The 19,937-nt window shown below is 37.8% G+C and overlaps 1 protein-coding gene across 2 annotated transcripts in view; it reads left to right on the top strand.

Annotated features, from left to right (window-relative positions):
* The first annotated feature begins 6,334 nt into the window (after positions 1 to 6,334).
* The window catches only part of jag1a (jagged canonical Notch ligand 1a), a 30,341-nt gene continuing 16,738 nt past the window's right edge, over positions 6,335 to 19,937 (top strand). For both annotated transcript variants that reach the window (XM_082164198.1, XM_082164197.1), the window contains exons 1-7: positions 6,335 to 6,637; positions 6,956 to 7,264; positions 12,491 to 12,548; positions 14,897 to 15,154; positions 16,338 to 16,398; positions 16,868 to 16,998; positions 18,571 to 18,690. In XM_082164198.1, the coding sequence (XP_082020324.1) occupies positions 6,566 to 6,637; positions 6,956 to 7,264; positions 12,491 to 12,548; positions 14,897 to 15,154; positions 16,338 to 16,398; positions 16,868 to 16,998; positions 18,571 to 18,690 (1,009 nt within the window). In that variant the 5' untranslated portion in view covers positions 6,335 to 6,565. The remainder of the gene's footprint in view (positions 6,638 to 6,955; positions 7,265 to 12,490; positions 12,549 to 14,896; positions 15,155 to 16,337; positions 16,399 to 16,867; positions 16,999 to 18,570; positions 18,691 to 19,937) is intronic.

The following is a 19,937-nucleotide window of genomic DNA, read 5'->3' as shown; positions in this document are numbered from 1 at the left end:
GGCATAATTAGATGTAGAAATCAATTAAAAAGTGAGTCAAATGTGTGTTGTGCCAGTAAAAAAAGAAGACTTATTTTCAAAGTTTTGCCAAATGTGTAAACTTTGAGCTGTAATTGTAATCTTTTGTCATACTTTAGCCTTTTTTCTGTTGTTGTCAAATGTCTTTTGTGTTTTCTTAACTATAGTATCTGTGTAAATTCACAGCGTTACATTTCTCAGCTTTGCCATTTCTTTTATTCTTGTGAATCTTATCTGTAACAAAAGTATGTGTGAGAAAATGTCCTTAAACACTTGTTGAACTCCATTACTTCAATGTCGATTACAGCACAGCTATAAATAGAAAACAGTAGAAACTGCAACAATTTTTCATTTAAGACAATGACAACATCTGGCTTAACTCGGAGAGATTTGAAATGTGTTCATCATGTTGTCCAGTTGTAAGTATTTACAGTGTCTGGCTTGCGTTGAGCTATTTAATCTTCAGAAAACAAAGAAAGAGTTGCAATTAGCTGCGTTTTCCCTTCAAACAAACTCTTTCCTCAAAGCTTTCCTCAGCACGCACACAAACATTTTCAGACCAAGATGCAACATGGCTGAGCAGACGAGTGGAAGACTTGTCATTTCCATCAGGCCCTTATACAGATTATTATACATAGTAGTTTATTGTCTGAGAGCTGATGAAACTCAACCATGTTCATTTAAAGGGGCTATGTAGAATTCAGGAACACTTGTTTATTAGATCCTATACCAACTAAACTACTGAAAGAAGTGTTACCTGTAGTGGAAGAGACTCTCCTCAATATTATTAACTCGTCTTTATCTTTAGGTCATGTTCCAAGAACATTGAAACTGGCAGTTATAAAACCTCTCATTAAGAAACCACAATTAGATCATAATAATCTAGCAAATTATAGACCCATTTCAAATCTTACATTTATGTCTAAAATATTAGAAAAAGTGGTGTCCGCTCAACTGGGCTCTTTCTTGCAACAAAATGATATCTATGAAAAGTTTCAGTCTGGATTCAGACCGCATCATAGCACTGAAACTGCGCTTGTTAAAATCACAAATGATTTACTTTTAGCTTCTGACCAAGGCTGTATCTCAATACTAGTTTTACTTGATCTTAGTGCTGCGTTCGATACTATAGATCACACATTACTCTTAGATCGACTACAAAATTATACTGGTGTTCAAGGACAAGCATTAAGCTGGTTCAAATCATACCTATCTGACCGCTACCATTTTGTCTATTTAAATGGAGAAAAATCGATCATAACTCCAGTAAACTATGGAGTGCCGCAGGGATCTGTATTAGGCCCTCTGTTATTCTCAATATATATGATGCCACTTGGAAATATTATAAGGAAACATGGAATTAGTTTCCATTGTTATGCTGATGACACTCAAATATATATTTCATCACGGCCGGATGAAAACGCTAAATTTTTCAAATTGACAGAGTGTGTTAAAGATATAAAAGATTGGATGACGCGTAATTTTCTTTTATTAAATCCAGACAAGACAGAGGTAATACTTATCGGTTCAAAAAAACGCCCACAAAACCTCGCACAATACAACTTTAACATCATAGGATGTCCTGTTACTTTATCCTCTACAGTAAAAGACCTGGGTGTTATACTCGATTGCAACCTGTCTTTTGAAAATCATATTTCATATGTTACAAAAACAGCCTTTTTCCACCTTAGAAACATTGCTAAGCTACGTAATATGCTATCAGTTTCTGATGCAAAAAAGTTAGTTCATGCATTCATGACCTCGAGACTGGATTACTGTAATGCTTTATTAGCTGGTTGTCCTGCATCCTCAATAAACAAGCTACAGTTAGTCCAAAATGCCGCCGCTAGAGTTCTTACGAGATCAAGAAAATATGATCATATAACACCAATTTTATCATCACTGCATTGGTTACCTATAAAGTTCCGTATTAATTACAAGGTATTGCTACTGACTTATAAAGCCCTAAACGGCTTAGCTCCAGTCTATTTAACGGATCTTCTATCGCCCTATAATCCATCGCGCTCTTTAAGATCATTAAATTCAAGGCTTTTGGTCATACCTAGGATATCCAGAACCACCAAAGGAGGGAGAGCATTTTCACATTTGGCTCCAAAACTCTGGAATAGTCTTCCTGATACTGTTCGTTTCTCAGACTCGCTCTCCCAGTTTAAAACTAGATTAAAGTCGCATCTCTTCAGCCAGGCATTCATATAATCTTACAGTTCAAACTACAATCCGGCCTCTAGCTCATAAATGCCAGAGGAGAACTGGCCCCCGACTGAGCCTGGGTTCTCCCAAGGTTTTTTTTTTCTCCATTAGGTCACCTGATGGAGTTTTAGGACACCATTAGGTCACTTGTTGCCTTTGGCTTGCTCAGTTGGGGATATTTTGGGGATATTTAATTTAATTTGATCAATCAATAAATTCCTCTTGAAACAAACTTTGTTGTATTATTTTAATTGAATACTGTGAAGCTGCTTTGATACAATCTGTATTGTGAAAAGCGCTATACAAATATACTTGACTTGAATTGACTTGACTTGTTATTAGCGACACCGGTGGCCATTAAGTGAACTGCAGCCAGAAACGTATTCTCCGTGCTCGTATTCGTGCACATGTAACGTACAAGAGAGCGAAGTAATTCAAGGCCCCGATATACTCACAGCGAAGTTCTTTTTCATTCTTTGCTTAAAGTAAAAAGAAGTTGGAAATACGTTTAATGCGATATACTGTCCACTGCTGAGACTGAGAGTGACGTTTAGATGTAAATATGTGCTGCGCGCTTTCCCTTTTAATAACAAAATTAACACACAACAAATATTACAGTTGTGAGAAAACAGCAGTTAAGAACGCATCTGATAGCGATATGTTTGCACAAGCTCTGCAATTCACCGGCTTCATTAAGGATGAGTTAAGTAAAACTACACAGTTATGATAGTTGATTTTAAAGTATATTTGAGACTATAGATAGACTATAGTTTAAATTAATCCCATACTTTGCGTTCCACATTGACATTACAGAATGGCTCTTTCAGCATTTTCCTGAATATTGTAGCCTATATTAGATATTCATTTCATATGACATGGAAGAGAGGCCTTCGGGAGCACAAAAACGTCACACCATTTGATTTTCCTGGCAAAAACGTCCTTCACATAAAAATCTGTCTAAAGGCTTTCTTATAGGAATTTGGCGAAGGTCTTGTTTTTTAAGTTTCGTTACAAGCTGTATACACTCTGGCAATAAAAAAAAAGCAATAAATACATGAAAATTCGTACATATATACCCCCGTAAAACATTTTTTTACAGTGTAGACAGAGGTCATGTAACCATATAAATAATGAGAATTTTGATAAGATTTATGCTCAAATATAAATATATATAAATATAAATATATATATATATATATATATATATATAAAAGAAGCATGTATATTTTATATATCTATATAATATTTGATAAATTTATAGATATAAAATATATACATCATGTTTTAAGATATTTTATTGGAAGAAATTACAACAATGCTGATGAAGGAAATTATTTTTGCAGTGGGTGTCTGAGAAATCCGAAGGACAGATGAAGCGTTGCAGATATAATATGTAACAATAGTTGCTCATTAAGTCTCCTTTTTTTTCTCACTGACAAGTTTCGCAACGTCGCTCCTGCAGGGAAATGACACACAGGTCAGAGCAAGAAAGGAGACGAGAGGCTGTGGGAACTTCTGCTCGTACACAAACACACACGCACACAAACACAAGCCGAGCACGGCGTTACTGTAAAACATCCCAGTTATGAATGATCAATCTACGAAAACTAAGTCAAAGGTAAAGAGATGAATAAACAAACATGCAAATAAACAAAAACACAGACTGATAACGTTTTTCTCACGAGGGTGTGGAAACCCTTGCCATCAGTCACGCATGAATAGACAAGGCATGAAGATACAGGAAAGTAAAACTGGTTGCCTCATGAAGCGTAAGGGGAAAGAGAAACATGGGCTTCTGGCGGCTTGACAGCGTATCACTGCTTGCGGCTACAGGCCTGTTGGGATTCTCATGTCAGTTTTGGAAAATTCGTGGTTGAGGTGCTATGATGTCACTGCATGGGTTCTGAGGAATTGGGAGATTCTGAGATTCTGAGATAAAAGATTTTTGTTTTTTGAGTAGGATTGTGAGTGTCAACACACTGCAGGATCACAGCTCAATTGTTTCTCGACCACAAAGAGGAATGGAACAGCTTTCAGTATGCCAACAACAAACAACCTTCACATTTTGCTTCTGTAATGCACTGTATTTTAAAGTGAAACAGCCTTTTTGAGAAAAGAAAGACTGGAAAATTGGAATAACATCCATTTTGAACTTTCTATTCATCAAAGAATCCCGAAAAAAATCACAGTTTCTACAAAAATATTAAGCATCACAACTGTTTTCAACATTGATAATAATCAGAAATGTTTCTTGAGCATCAAATCATCATATCAGAATCATTTCTGAAGGACATTGTGACACTGAAGACTGGAGTAATTCTGAAATTTCAGCTTTGCCATCAGAGGAATAAATTACATTTTACAATATATTCAAATAGAAAAAAAGTTGTTCGAAATTGTAATAATATTTCACAATATTATTATTTTTGATCAAATAATGCAGTCTTGGTGAGCAGAAGTTGTCTTGAACTTACTGAACTTACTGAACTGTGTTTACTTGCTCGTGAGATAATAAAGTTTTTTATTTTTTATGTGTGGATGAATCATACCTGCTTTCTTGATTGTCAGTGTAATGCAATTCATTCCATCCAGCAGAGGTGGAGGGGGCGTGTCCTAAAGAAAGGGGGCGTGTCCCAGAGGAAGGGGGTGGGCGGATCCTGTTTAGGCCTGTGCCATAATCTATTCATGACCGCTCTTTAAGGAGAGTGAGACCCAGCTGCTCTAATTTAAAAATAAAGACCCCCACCTTTATCAGCCCCTCCTTCCTCCATCTCTATTTCACAGGAGATTCCCCTTTTCTTCTCCATCCCCCCCCTATTCCTGTCATGTTCTTTTCATTAGGGACTCCTCAAGCACGGACTGGGAGATGATTAACCGCTTCACGTTTAGCTTTGAAAAGAGCAGTTTGTCGTCCCGAGAAAGAGCCGTCTCCGACCAGCTGCCATTACAGGCATGAAAAGACCGAGGCTGTTTCTGTGGCAAAAACAATGGAGAGCTAGCAGTGGCCCTGTGTGGTGATATTCATGGTTCTTGCTCATGAATAATATATGCATAATAACAGGACTGTCACAATGGCAACTTGTGCCGAAATGTGTAGCGAATGAACCTCATTAGAATGCAATCAAGTGAAGTATAGGCCTACCGAAAATGCAATGAGGCAGAGACACCAGGAAGGAAGGTCAGAGAGCGATGCCTAATTCGATTCAGACTGACAGTCTCTGGCATGCTGATACGCAGATAAGGCTCATGGGAATAAACTGTCAGAAATCATGGGAATGCTGTCTGAGTTGTGTAAACCTAGACAGGACAGACACCAGTTTTAATTTTACCTGAATGAAGATAACACTTTGAGGGATAGACGTATACAGTCAGTTGAATGGGTTGTCCCACTGTGTCTTGGTGTTGATTGTTGAGACAATGAAACGTTAAAAATATGTCTTTCTAGTGGAGAAAAATCATGGGTTGCAAAAATGGTCATAATCATAATAAATTATTATAATCTTAATGGAACAAGGGAATGGACCATTTAGTGTATGTGATTCATATTCATATAAAATAAATGCTTAAATTTAAGTTTAAGATTTTTTCAAAATGTTTTATTAAGCTCTTTTTTTTTTTTACTGATTTGATATTCTTAATTCATAATATAAATATTTAAGGATTATTCAATTCAATTTGATGGAATTTTACTATTAATTGAAATGTGTAAATCTTGAAAAAAGGCTTACTTTAAAAAACATGGGCTGTAACAAAATTATGTGACAGCAAATACAAATTAAATTACATTATATATATATATATATATATATATAATATTTTAATTTATTTATTCTAAATTTATTGTATAAAGTCTATAGTATAAAGTCTTGTATAGGCTATACAAATTTTCCAAAGTAAACATTTTATTTTATTTTTGAATCCTCATACCATTAGTTTTCGATTTAATAATTAACTCTTTTTTTTTTCAAAATAATTGGTCGACGAAAATTGCTTTAGAAAACAAGGTGGATGTTATTTCCACCCATATCCCCGCCCACTCATGAATATGTAAGCATCCCAAGTGCCGGCCCCGCCCCTCCTCCGTGAACGCGCTGTATAGATGGAGCGTTCGCTCAGTCGCATTCGCAGCTTTTCCTCTCCAGCCCGTGGGCATTGTTGTAAAAACAGAAGGACAATACAAGAATAGAGTGGAGGATAATAGAGCCTCTAAAGGGGCATCAGGGAATCTGTCCTCTATTGGATCTGAGCGGCTCAGTCCTCGTGCATGAGGCACTATATGAGAGCCGTGTGTCGGATGAACGTGTAGTTTCACAGCGAACAGACAGACAGAGGAGGCATGATTCTGAGACGGAGTCCAAGTTTTGCGGTGCTGTCCGTTCATGTGCTTTTGCGGTGCCTGTGGATGCGGGTACGTGCGGTTTGGCTTTTTTTAAATGTGACATGTGATGATGCTATCAGAACATTTACACTGAAATAGATTGAAACCAAGATGTAGTAGTTTCGCAGTTTTTCTTGGATCTCACATTTTGCTTCAAACTTTTACGTTTTTTTAAAAAGCTTTTAAGGTTCACAGATTTTGATGCTTTATGCACACAACATCTGGAAGAAGAAAAAAACATTTTTGGCACTTACGTATAGATAATGTATAGATAGATAGATGGATTTAATCCACATGTCAAAGATGTTGACACTAATATTAACTGTTTTGCGTATTTTTTTGTTCCAGGTATGTGAGGCATCGGGGCATTTTGAGATGCAGGTTCTGTCCGTGCAGAACGTGAACGGGGAGCTGCAGAGCGGCGCGTGCTGTGACGGCGCGCGCGCTGCGTTGGACCGCACATGCACGGCGGACGAGTGCGATACGTTTTTCCGCGTGTGTTTGAAGGAGTATCAGTCGCGGGTGTCTTCGGGAGGCCCGTGCAGTTACGGAAGCGGATCTACTCCCGTTATCGGTGGGAATACTTTTTCTGTCAAGCCCCTCGACAACACGAACGATAAATCCAGGATTGTGCTGCCCTTCAGTTTCGCGTGGCCGGTGAGTTGAAAATGCTGTTTTGTTAGCAAACACGTTGGGAAATCATAATCTGATTAAACAAGACGGCTAAACACAGGATTACGGGAGACCGGGGCTAGTTGTCACACTCTTTAGTGCAGTAAATATTTATCACGGTGGGTTTACCTGTGCAAGTCAGTTTATGTATAGACTATTTGCTACAGAACATCCACACTGTTAATGGCCATGAAAAAAGTTTTTGTGACAACATGCCTCCAATAGCGGGTCATGAAACTCTCTGTGACAACTTGCCCCGGTCTTCCCCTCGCCTTACCATTTCCAAGAGGCATCCAGCATCACATTCTGTTTGTAAACACACACTCGACATTTCCCAGGACTCTGATTACAAGCTGTTGTTTTGTGAGAGCCGGTTCTGGCCCCGTTCACGTGCTCTGTGCCATGGCATTCCTGTATGGTGACGCTCAGGTTGAACAGGGGTCTTGTGTTACCCCACCCTAGCCGGCCCACTCCACCAGTATCCTCTCAAAATAGCAAGACAATGCGTTATTAAACACCTGAGTTTATCTCCAGCACCTACTGATGGACAATCAGAGGCTGTTTTGCACACAATGGCCACAGGAAACTGCTTTAGATATATAGTCAGAGCCACCATTGATCATTTAAGGGGGAGGGTTATCTTTCAATCTTTGTATCTCTTAATGAAACCAAGTGAGCTGCCTATACCTAGACAGCATTTCTGGGCACCATAGGTGTCCTCCTTGTCCAAATCGTGTCTATGATGCTGGTAAATGAATGGTCTATAGGTTTTGAAACACATTCAGTAATTCAACCTTCAAAACATGCATTCACATATAAGGTGGCCAATTATGAAATGGATGGACATAGTGGACTATATAATGCTGTATGAGGAAATAAAACATTAAAATTCAATCATAGCAAATGATTAAATCAATACTACAAAATAGAAAGCATTGTTATCGGCTCATGCTGATGATAATTTCAGAATGGCCAGATATAGGCAAATTCACCACCCAAGCTGATTTATTAGTACTTATAGCTTGTGATTGACCAATATACAGTCATTTCTCCATGATTGCCATTGGCGGATAATCATGTACGCTTGAATTGTCAGTTCCAAAATCTGCGGACAGCCTTGTCAATGAATAATACACATTTTTTGGGGAGTGAATTTTGATTGTGCAAGATTGTGCAAAATAAGTGTTTATTTCAGTAATTTTGTGTGTCACATCTAATATATATTGATCAGTGTCCACCTTCCTCTGTCTAGACATTACAGCTTCTTTATTTGTGAAAAATAGGATTGCATAATTAAGAAGTTCCTAACTATCTGTGTATTTACATAATTTTTTATCAAGTTTAAATTATTAATTTTCAACTTATTTCTAAATATTTTAGAGTCAAGAAGTTCCGATCTAAAGTGTAAATCTATTTATTTTAGAGATTCCCCCTGCCCGCCTAAATTATTTATTTAATTAGTTTTAGTAAATATTATGTAAAATAAATACACGTTTAAGTTCAGAAATTGTTCAAATTAAATATAGAGGTCGACCGATAGTGGATTTACTGATAACGATAACTACTTTAATCCCCCGATAGTCTTTTGAATGGATACTTAATGGAGAAAAACACATTAAATTGTGCTGAACTTTTTTACAAAATTTTTTCAACAGTACTGAACCATGAAAATGTACTGTACTTTTAAAATATAAAAAATAATATATTAATTATACCTTATATACCTTGATATACCTTGAACATCAACTAATGTTAAGAGATACAACTTTAAAATGCAAAAATGTATTGGTAAATGTTGAAATTAACAATGAACATTAACCTTAGTTATTTTTACAAAAGGACTCATATTATGAAGTGTTACCATTTCATATAAATCCAGTCGCTTGACGTACTGTTATCGTCCTTTCAGCCTCGACATCAAACATACTGCTGTGTTCTTACTTATAAATATAAATGAATTACTTTATAATGGTTAGAAAGCCCGTACGGTAGTGTACTGTACACATACCATTTCATTGTCTGTTTTATATCTGAAGTGTTCGCTTTGTGCCGCGCGCAGTCTCACGTGTCAAAACAAACTCCACGAGGCATCAGTGATGGTTTTATTTCACCTCTAGAGGCCGTTGTCGTGCTGTTTAATGCCAGCAGACCCTTCTCAGCCGCTCCAGAAATGGACGAAACACGGGAAAACTATCGGTATGGATTTTTTCCGATAACAGATTGTTTCAGCAATTGGTTATCGGTGCCGATTAATCGGCAAAACGACCTCCAATTAAATATTAAATTGTGTGATATCATATAGGCCTATATCAGCTTTATATCAGACACCTGCTCTCTAAGATATCGACATCGGTCATCGAAAAATCCATATTGCTCAACCATGCAGCCATTTAAAATCTCTTCTATTTTTTAGAATGTCTCCCAAGGCTTGGTCTGATTCTGGAGAGCATTTTTCTCTGTTCGGAATCTGAATGGTGGAGTTGTTTTTTGCTGAAGCCCATGTTTACTTTCACAACTCATAAGACCGAGCCGTCAATACGAGGTCAAAGCGAGTCAGTCTGATAGTCCAATTAGGGCCAGTTTCCGTGGCAGCCGCGCTCAAACATCTCACCCCCTGTCCACGTCGATCAGAGCGCTCTAGACCCGCCTCACAGCCGCTCTGAATGGAGATTAATTAGACATTGTCATCTTGCATGCTTTCTTTTCCGTCACAAGTCTACCTAGCAATTGAACTGGATTCTGGATTGTGGGAAGGCGGTTCAACAAAGCGGGTTTACAAAGAAACACAGGGGGTCTTTGCACGAGTGTGTGTGTGTGTGTGTGTGTGTGTTCTGATCTGTCTGTTGTTCGTTTTTGCACCATCAGCAGTGGTCAGATGAAAATTCAGGGTGTGTGTATGGATGTTTAGGACGGTGTCTTGGAAACCAGCGTCCTGCTGTTGGTGAACTTGGAGACACTAGACGAGAGAGCTTCTAGATCGCAACGCGGTTGTGTTTGATTGTACTGGAGATATTTCATGCTTCACTCTTGTCTTTAATGGTTCCGAAAATATAGCAAAAAACATCTTATCAAGAACCATTTTCACTGTATAGGGTTGTTGAGTTGCTCTTTGGTAATTAAAAAAAGGTTCTTTGTTACATTTTATTGGTTTTTGGATCCATATATTGATCTCTCAGTCATAATAACATCCTGCTCGTTCATGGGACATTTAATATGGTGACTCCTGATGGTCTTTAGTTTGTAAAAAAAACTCTTTGTGCGAACCTCTACGTTTTAAAAGTTAAAGTCGCCAAAATGACATATTTAAACATTTTTTTTCCTTGAAAAAATGTCTTCATGCCTTAAAATAGCTTGAATGTAACTCTACACCCATGCCTCATTTAGTATATGCGGTTCTATGAATATGCAAATGAACCCCGCCTCCACTCACTCACAGCAGCTCAGAGATCCACTCGTTGACGATCACACGTTGACCAAATACTCAGCAATGGTGTCGACTTATGAACTTATCTCAAACTATATAAAAAAAAACACATAGAAATATAGACAACATTAAAATCTGGATTTAATATGCATAAATGAAACTATGAATTAAATATTCTTAATTCTGCTATTTTCTTTAACTAGATTTTTAAACATTTTTAATCTCATTGGTTTCAATGACTTAACTGAAGCCATTACAGAGCAAATACATAAATATTGAGATATAAATATTGAATATGGTCAAACAAACACTGTCAGTGTGTGTGAAGTGAGTGCTGTCCGAAAGGTTCTTCATGTCTTTCTCACACCGTCTCACTGAGGTGTCACTTGCAGCCCTTCTTAGTGTCTTTCTGTGTGAGTTCGAACCATGTGCTTCAGCACAAGCTACACACACTCCTGTGTGTACCTTTGTGTGTGTGTGTGTGTGTGTGTGTGTGTGTGTGTGCGTGTGTCGTGTGTATGGATTAAAGCACATAAAGGCCCATAGATCCCTCAGACTGCAGAGGCAGGAAGAGTCGGCATTGTTTGTGTGTGTGTGTGTGTGTGACGTGAGGTCATCATCTCACTGAGAGTGAATGTTTTTGTTCTCAGAATCAGACTCGTATTCTGAGAATCTTTTCTGTTAGTTTCATGTTTTTTTTCCCTTCAAACATCATCTTACATCTTGTTGCGGATTTTCTCATGCATTCTTTCACTCTCCTGTCTGTCCTGTTACTTATCTTTAATCGAGATCGTGATTCATGAAAGTAGTTCAGTGATGTCTACTGATAAAGCAAAGAGTGATCAATCATTACTGTGTGTATTAATGATCCTCAAACATTCTGGAAATGTTTGTTATTAACCCTGTGTATGAAAGCGATGCGTTAATTCAGACTGAACCGCTTCAACGTATTTAGAGTATATTCAAATTTATAGATAGTTTCAGTCTTATTAATATTAACTATCGTTCAAAAGTTTGGGGTCAATATGTAAATTTTTTTATGAAATGAATACTTATTCAGAAAGGTATCACAATTTCCACAAAAAAGCTGAAAAACTGTTTCCACATTGATTATAATCAAAAATGTTTCTTGAGCATCAAATCAGCTTATTAAAATGATTTCTGAAGAATCATGTGACGCTGAAGACTGGAGTAATGATGCTGAAAATCCAATACATGTTGCTGACATTTTTTTCAATTAAACCAGTTATTTTAAATGGTCATAATATTTCACAGTTTACTGTATTTTTGATTAAATAAATGCAGCCTTGCTGAGCAGATGAGACACAATAAAATATCTTATAAACCTCAAACTTTTGAAAGGTAGTGTAACTGTTTTTTTTCGTTTTGTTTTTTACTTTTAAAAAATGTTAATCTTTTAAATCCCAGGTTTAAGTTTAAAAATCCAAGGTTTAAGTTTAAAATCTCCCATAGACTTAAATTGATAGATTATTATGAAATGTAATAGACAGCAATGGTGTCATCATATTATTTGCATATTGAATTGTGATTGGTTTTGCTGTCTAGACTGCAAAAAGACTGAAGTTTTGGTTAAAACTGTTTAGCTGTTTAGTGAAAACCTTTTGGTGGAAAAGTAAGATTTACTGACACTTGCCGGCCAACGGGTCGTCCTTATTGTATTTCACTGGCACGTGAAAGAAAATAAGATTAACATTTGCCAATTTAAGGTGATTATTGAGTGTGTGGTGTGTATTTATGTTTTCATCTGTATTCTTTCTTTCTTTCAGAGGTCATATACGTTGATTGTGGAGGCTTTGGACTTCAATAATGACTCAAGCACAGGCAGTAAGTATCTCTCTCTCACTCACTCACACACACACACACACACACACACACACACACACACACACACACACACACACACACACACACACACACACACACACACACACACACACACACACACACACACTTTGTTCTGTATGTTTGAAGAGAGTACAGTCAAAGAGTGACAATGTGATCAAGAGTGTGTAATGCAGAATGCTGTTTGTGTGTATTTGCATGCATTTATCTCTCTCTCTGTGTGTGTGTGTGTGTGTGTGTGTGTGTGTGTGTGTGTGTGTGTGTGTGTGTGTGTGTGTGTGTGTGTGTGTGAATGGCTGGCAAACACATCCTGTTACTAAACCGCTGCCTGCACCTGCTTGCATTCATCAGTCTTTTAAACACATTTTTATAAGCATGAGACAACACACACACACACAAACAGCAGTGAAAAAGTAGGAAATTTGGGTCATTACTTGCAATAGTTTTGTATAGAAATGAAGATGATTAAAATGATTCAGATCTAAGTGAACTGTGTGTGTGTGTGTGTGTGTGTGTGTGTGTGTGTGTGTGTGTGTGTGTGTGTGTGTGTGTGTGTGTGTGTGTGTGTGTGTGTGCGCGCGCGCGCCAAACATGAACAGGAGTAAATATTGACTTGTATTTAACACCAACATGTCAAGTAGCCTTTAGCACGGGTCCAGCTTCTGTAGTGCATCGTTCATACACACACACACACACACACACACACACACACACACACACACACACACACACACATTATTAAATGAAACAGCAGTAAGCATAACCAGATTTTATCTGCTATTTAAATATGTTTTCAAAGTGTAGTACTCATACTAATTCTAATACTAATAATAATACTTGTACTAATTCTGCAGTATGTAGTGTACTGTGCATAATTAATAAAAACTGGATATAATATTTTTTAAATCATTTTATATATGTAAATATTTACCATGACAGTTTTTCCCTCTTGCACAATGGTGTGATGTCTCCAGCATCATGCGGGAGTGTGAGGGTCTGTCTCGCTCTCAGGTAAACAGCGAGGAGAGGTAACAGTGAGTTCTCAGGTTCGGCAGCCTGACACTGACTGATGCCCTTCCTCCTGTATTTCTGAAGGACAGGTTTGGGTCAGGACGCTTGGTTCTCCTAAACCACGAGCCGCACACACTTCACATGCACCTCTCACAATTTATAGCCCTTCGGCCAAATACCTCACCGCTGTGCTGGATACTGGCCTGCCCTGAAAAAATTACTACGGTATTTCTCTGCACATAAGAACAATAGTAAACAAAGTGTGTTGGTCACTGCTCTTAAAGGGACAGTTCACCCCAAAAATGAAATATGTCATCATTTACTTATCCTTATGTCATTATGTCATTCTAAACGCAAGTTTAAAACAACACACACACACACACAATATATTTAAGAAGAACCAATTTTTTTTACTTTTCTTTAGTTCTGCAAAGCACAGTCACTCCAAAGGGAGTTATTCTCTATATCAGTTTCTGAAACGCCTCGATTGTAGTCTTGAGGTTTTTCTTCCAGGAACGAACACATCACAATATTCCTCATTTAAATAATTCCTGCCCAAGGTATATGCTGAAAACGAAGAGTCCTGGTTGAGTGAGTTAGTAGTGTGTTGAAACTCGCAGTTATGGTAAGGAGCGTGACATTTTTCCGAACACGCTGGAAGCGGTTGACCAATCACAACACACTGATCCAGCCGACCAATCAGAGCACATTTTGCTTTACAGAAGGTGGAGCTTCATAGAGACAGGAACTAAACAGAGCGTTACTGACAGGCTGGGAAGAGAGGTGCTGCAACAATGTCAAATTTATTAAAAATAATGTGTTTTTTGAACATTCAAGCTTGAAAACCTATTCTAGTAGAGCCTAAAAACAAAATCAAGACTTTGTAAAAGGGCATAATAGGTTCTCTTTAAGCAGAATGTCCGAGCTGCTATTTCCACACAACAAAATTATACTATCAAGCTCCAAAAAGGATAACATTTTGATAAATTTGTCATGCTAAGCTTTTTAAAAGACTTGGAACATAGAGTACAAATCATATAAGGGAACATTTATGATACTTTAATTATGCTTTTTGTCATTTTGGGGGCTATAAATCATCTACTTTTGTTGTATATAATAGACATTCAGCCTAAAATCTCCTTTTGTGTTTAAAGGGTTTTCACCTTAAAGTCAGTACACAAATCCGCTTGTTGCAAACAGACTGTGTGTGCGTGTCAGAGTTGTGCAAGCTAGTGGCATAGTTTCACAGTCACGCCGAACACAAGCGTAATTAAACCACAGCTGCTCCAATTCTCCCTGTTTCTTTCTCTCTCCTGCAGGCATTAATGGACAAGTAATAGAGAAAGCGGTCCAGTCGGGCATGATCAACCCGAACCGTCAGTGGCAGCTTCTGAAGCACAACGGCCCCGTGGCTCAGTTCCAGTACCAGATTCGGGTGACCTGCGACGAGCATTACTTTGGCTTCGGCTGCAATAAGTTCTGTCGGCCCAGAGATGACTTCTTCGGCCACTATACCTGCGATCACAATGGCAACAAGACCTGCTTGGAGGGATGGGCTGGCCCAGAATGCAACACTGGTAAGGGGCGGGGCCTTGATGGTGGCCTTTTTACATATTTATACTGCTGTTGTGCATGGATTTATGGATTACGCTAGAGGCACTCTACCGTTAAAACATTTGGGATGTTCAGAAAGAATTTTTAAATGTTTTTGAAAGAAGTCTCTTCTGCTCACCAAGCCTGTGTTTATTTGATAAAAAATATAGTAAAAACAGTGATTCTGTGAAATATTATTACATTTTTAAATAACTGGTTTCTATTTGAATATATAATAAAATTTAATTTATTCCTGTGATGCAAAGCTGAATTTTCAGCATCATTACTCCAGTCTTCAGTGTCATAGAAATCATTCTAATATGATGATTTGATGCTCAAGAAACATTTTTGATTATTATCAGTGTTGAAAACAGTTGTGCTGCTTCATATTTTTGTGGAAACCTTGATACGTTTTTCCCCCCAGGATTTTTTGATGAACAGAAAGTTTAAAAGAACAGCAATTATTTGAAATAGAAACCTTTTGTGACATTATATATGACTTTACTTTTACAAAAATTTCCAAACCTGAAATACTCATGGAAATTAATACAATTTTAAAAGTAATGTACATTTATGTAGGCCTACTGATTATAATTTTAGAACATTTTTAACTTTCTAATAGGTTGCAAATTTTTCTTATTTTTAAGAGAAATCACAAAATACTGGAAAAGTCACAGAAGACTGGAAATTCATTGTTGAAAAAGTCTGGGAAGTGGATTCAGGCTCGATCAGACTGGACTTATAATGGCTCTGTATCATTGACCTCATGGGGATGTTGTTATTTGAGATTGTCACTATCACAACAAAGCTTTGTCTCTCTCTCTCTCTCTCTCTCTCACTCACACACACACACACACACACACACACACACACACACACACACACACACATCATCCTGTCTGACAGCCAGTGTGTGTTAGTGTTTGATACGGTGTGGGTTTGCGACAGTATTAGGGTGGATTTTGTTTCTGTAATAGTTTTTATTCCCTCATTCGTTCCCGCATGAAGAAACATGAGTGGAGGGGAGGAGAAATGACATCATGTTGGCAGAGTGTGTGCGATGATGTTCAGAGCGGCAGAAATGGCGTGATGAGAGAGAATTGCTGAGATCACACAGATGGAGCTGATAGCAGTAACAATATTCCTCTTTCTCTCTTGTTTTCTTAGCGATCTGTAAGCAGGGCTGCAGCACAGAGCATGGCTCCTGTAAAGTGCCTGGAGACTGCAGGTAACTTACAGCATTTATTTACACAGAAAATGATTTAAATGACTCTGTTCCAAAACCAGGTGAGCTGACTCACTGTTTACTGTATCCAAATAGACAGCAAAGGCAGCATGCTAAACAAAGGCTTTTTTTGGCATTTTCTGCACTGGGTTACTCATTAGTAGGGATGTTCCCGAAGCCAAATAACTTATTCGGAAAAGGTACGGATAATGAATAACACATTCTATAGAACCCCTAAACAGACATGGTGTTGGAAAAAATATATGTCAATGCTTTTGCATTCACTCACAAAAGTTTCTTGGGGGAACGTGAACATTTGCGAGCGAATGCAAAAGCATTGAAATATAATTTCTGAAATCCTGTCTGGGTTGGCAGCTCACTAGGAATTGCAACAGAGCCGCATTACGTCAGTGACTTCATGTTATAAAAAGTGTGTGTCTTATATTCAGAGGTGACGTTGTGCCCTTCACAGGTGTCAGTACGGCTGGCAGGGCGAGTATTGTGACCAGTGTATTCCACATCCCGGTTGTGTGCACGGCACATGTGTCGAACCCTGGCAATGCCTGTGTGACACAAACTGGGGAGGGCAGCTCTGTGACAAAGGTATTCTATTCTATTCTGTTTTGTTCTGTCCTATTCTATTCTGTTCTGCTCTTTCCCATTCTATTCTGTCCTGTCCTGTCCTATTCTATTCTATTCTATTCTATTCTATTCTATTCTATTCTATTCTATTCTATTCTATTCTGTTCTGTTCTGTTCTGTTCTGTTCCATTCTTTCCTATTTAATTCAATTCTATTGTGTTCTGTTCTGCTCCGTTCTTTCCTATTCAATTCAATTCTGTTCTGTTCCATTCTTTCCTATTCAATTCTATTATATTCTGTTCTGTTCTGCTCCGTTCTGTCCTATTCAATTCTATTCTGTTCTGTTCCATTCTTTCCTATTTAATTCTATTCTATTCTATTCTATTCTATTCTATTCTGTTTTGTTCTGTCCTATTCTATTCTGTTCTGCTCTTTCCCATTCTATTCTGTTCTGATCCGTCTTGTTCTGTTCTGTCCTATTCTATTCTGTTCTGTTCTGTTCTATTCTGTTCTGTTCTGTTCTGTTCTGTTCCGTTCTTTCCTATTCTATTCTGTTCTGTTCCGTTCTTTCCTATTCTATTCTATTCTGTTCTGCTCTGTTCTTCTGTCCTATTCTGTTCTGTTCTTTCCCATTCTATTCTGTTCTGATCCCTCCTATTCTATTCTATTCTGTTTTTTTTGTGTTTTTTTCTATTCTATTCTTTTCTATTCTATTCTTTTCTATTCTTTTCTATTCTATTCTATTCTATTCTACTCTATTCTACTCTATTCTCTTTTGTTCTGTTCTATTATGTTGTGTTCTGTCCTATTCTATTATATTCTGTTCTGTCCTATTCTATTCTATTTTGTTCTGTTCTGTTCCTTTCTTTCCTATTCAATTCTATTCTGTTCTGTTCTATTCTATTCTATTCTGTTCTGTTCTGTTCTGTTCTGTTCCATTCTTTCCTATTCAATTCTGTTCTGTTCTGTTCTGCTCCGTTCTTTCCTATTCAATTCTATTCTCTTCTGTTCCATTCTTTCCTATTCAATTCTATTTTGTTCTGTTCTGTTCCTTTCTTTCCTATTCAATTCTATTCTGTTCTGTCCTATTCTATTCTGTTCTGTTCCATTCTTTCCTATTTAATTCAATTCTATTCTGTTCTGTTCTGCTCCGTTCTTTCCTATTCAATTCAATTCTGTTCTGTTCCATTCTTTCCTATTCAATTCTATTATATTATGTTCTGTTCTGCTCCGTTCTGTCCTATTCAATTCTATTCTGTTCTGTTCCATTCTTTCCTATTTAATTCTATTCTATTCTGTTCTGTTCTGCTCCGTTCTTTCCTATTCAATTCTATTCTGTTCTGTTCTGTTCCATTCTTTCCTATTCAATTCTATTCTATTCTGTTCTGTTCTGCTCCGTTCTGTCCTATTCAATTCTATTCTGTTCTGTTCCATTCTTTCCTATTCAATTCTATTCTGTTCTGTTCTGCTCCGTTCTGTCCTATTCTATTCTGCTTTGTTCTGACTGTCCTATTCTATTCTGTTCTGTCCTGTTCTATTCTGTCCTGTTCTGTTCAGCTTGGCTCATTTGTTGAATTGTTTTATCTGATTTAGATTTGAACACCTGTGCCACTCGGCAGCCCTGTCTCAATGGCGGCACCTGCAGTAACACCGGACCAGACAAATACCACTGTGCCTGTCCTGATGGCTACTCTGGACAGAACTGCGAGAGAGGTGGGTCACACACACACACACACAAACAGACACACCTCCCCGCATGAGTGATGTCCAATGCAAACATCCGGTATAAAAAGAGAAAAGGATGCCGTGGGCGGAGGGAGGAGGACTGGGAGGGGCATCCACTCCTGATTGAACTTGTATCATGAACTCAGATTCCTTCATTTAGAGTATTGTGAAACACAAAGTTGTGATACACCATGATTTCTCAATATTTACACTACAGTTTAAAAGTTTGAAGTCGGTAAGATTTTTTAAATGTCTTTGAAAGAAGTCTCTTCTGCTCACCAAGGCTGCAATCATTTGATCAAAAACGCAATAAAAAAAGTTTTGAAAAACTAACTCAAAACTTTTGAACTCTAGTAGTGTATGTATTTGATTTGAGGAATATTCCACATTCATGGAAGATCTGGAGAAAAACTGTCCTGGATAAAATACTGATTGATTCGAATTTTCCAAAGAGAAGAAAGTTGTTCTACAATGGTTTGACAGATGTTTTCTTGAGTGCACGATTTGTATGTTTTTGATCTGAATCGCTCGTGTTGCTTATCAGCGAGACGTCAAATTAAGCATGTATCATGTTGCCCGTTCATACCGTCCAACTGGCGAGAAACTCAATTTTTATTTACTTGCCAAAGCCAGTTTTTACTCACATTTGGCACTTGGTGAGGGTTCATTTTGGATCCTGCTTGTCAGTGCTTGCCCATATTTCTCTCTTTCTTTGTCTGAGATTTCTTTAGTCAAAAACATGCACACATACACTTGAAATACCAATCAAGCAGTCGACGTCCTGGCCAAGCCAAAGAATGCAGTGTGCATTAATTTGATTTGAGAAGAAAAATCCATCACTTCGTGTGCACGCTCTATCACAGATGTGTGTTGGAAAAATAGCTCTGGTTGGTTTGGCATGATGTGTCTGCTGTCAAACACACTTCGCCAGGTCGTCCAGGACGCAATAATAGAGATATTTTCTTGTTCTGCTGTTTTCGTTTTGTTCTGGTGTGCATCGGTTTTCTGTTTATCCTTTTTTCTTGTCATGTCTTATTGGAAATAAATGCTCACAGCCTCTTGCTACACTCCTCTGTTTTTGTTGGTGGTCTCTGTTCGGTGTGAGAAAGGCCAAAGGGGCTTTCCCGTCCACTGACTGATCTGATAAAGAGCGATAGACCGAAGAGAGGGAGTGACTGGGAGATTGAAAGGGGGAAAACCAAGACATGACCCTGCCTGACTGCCTGTGAACACTT

Source organism: Leuciscus leuciscus, assembly GCF_965113295.1.
Source record: "Leuciscus leuciscus genome assembly, chromosome: 3".
NCBI lineage: Eukaryota > Metazoa > Chordata > Actinopteri > Cypriniformes > Leuciscidae > Leuciscus > Leuciscus leuciscus.
The sequence above is the reverse complement of the archived record's forward strand: the minus strand, read 5'-3'. Positions and strand labels throughout refer to the sequence as shown.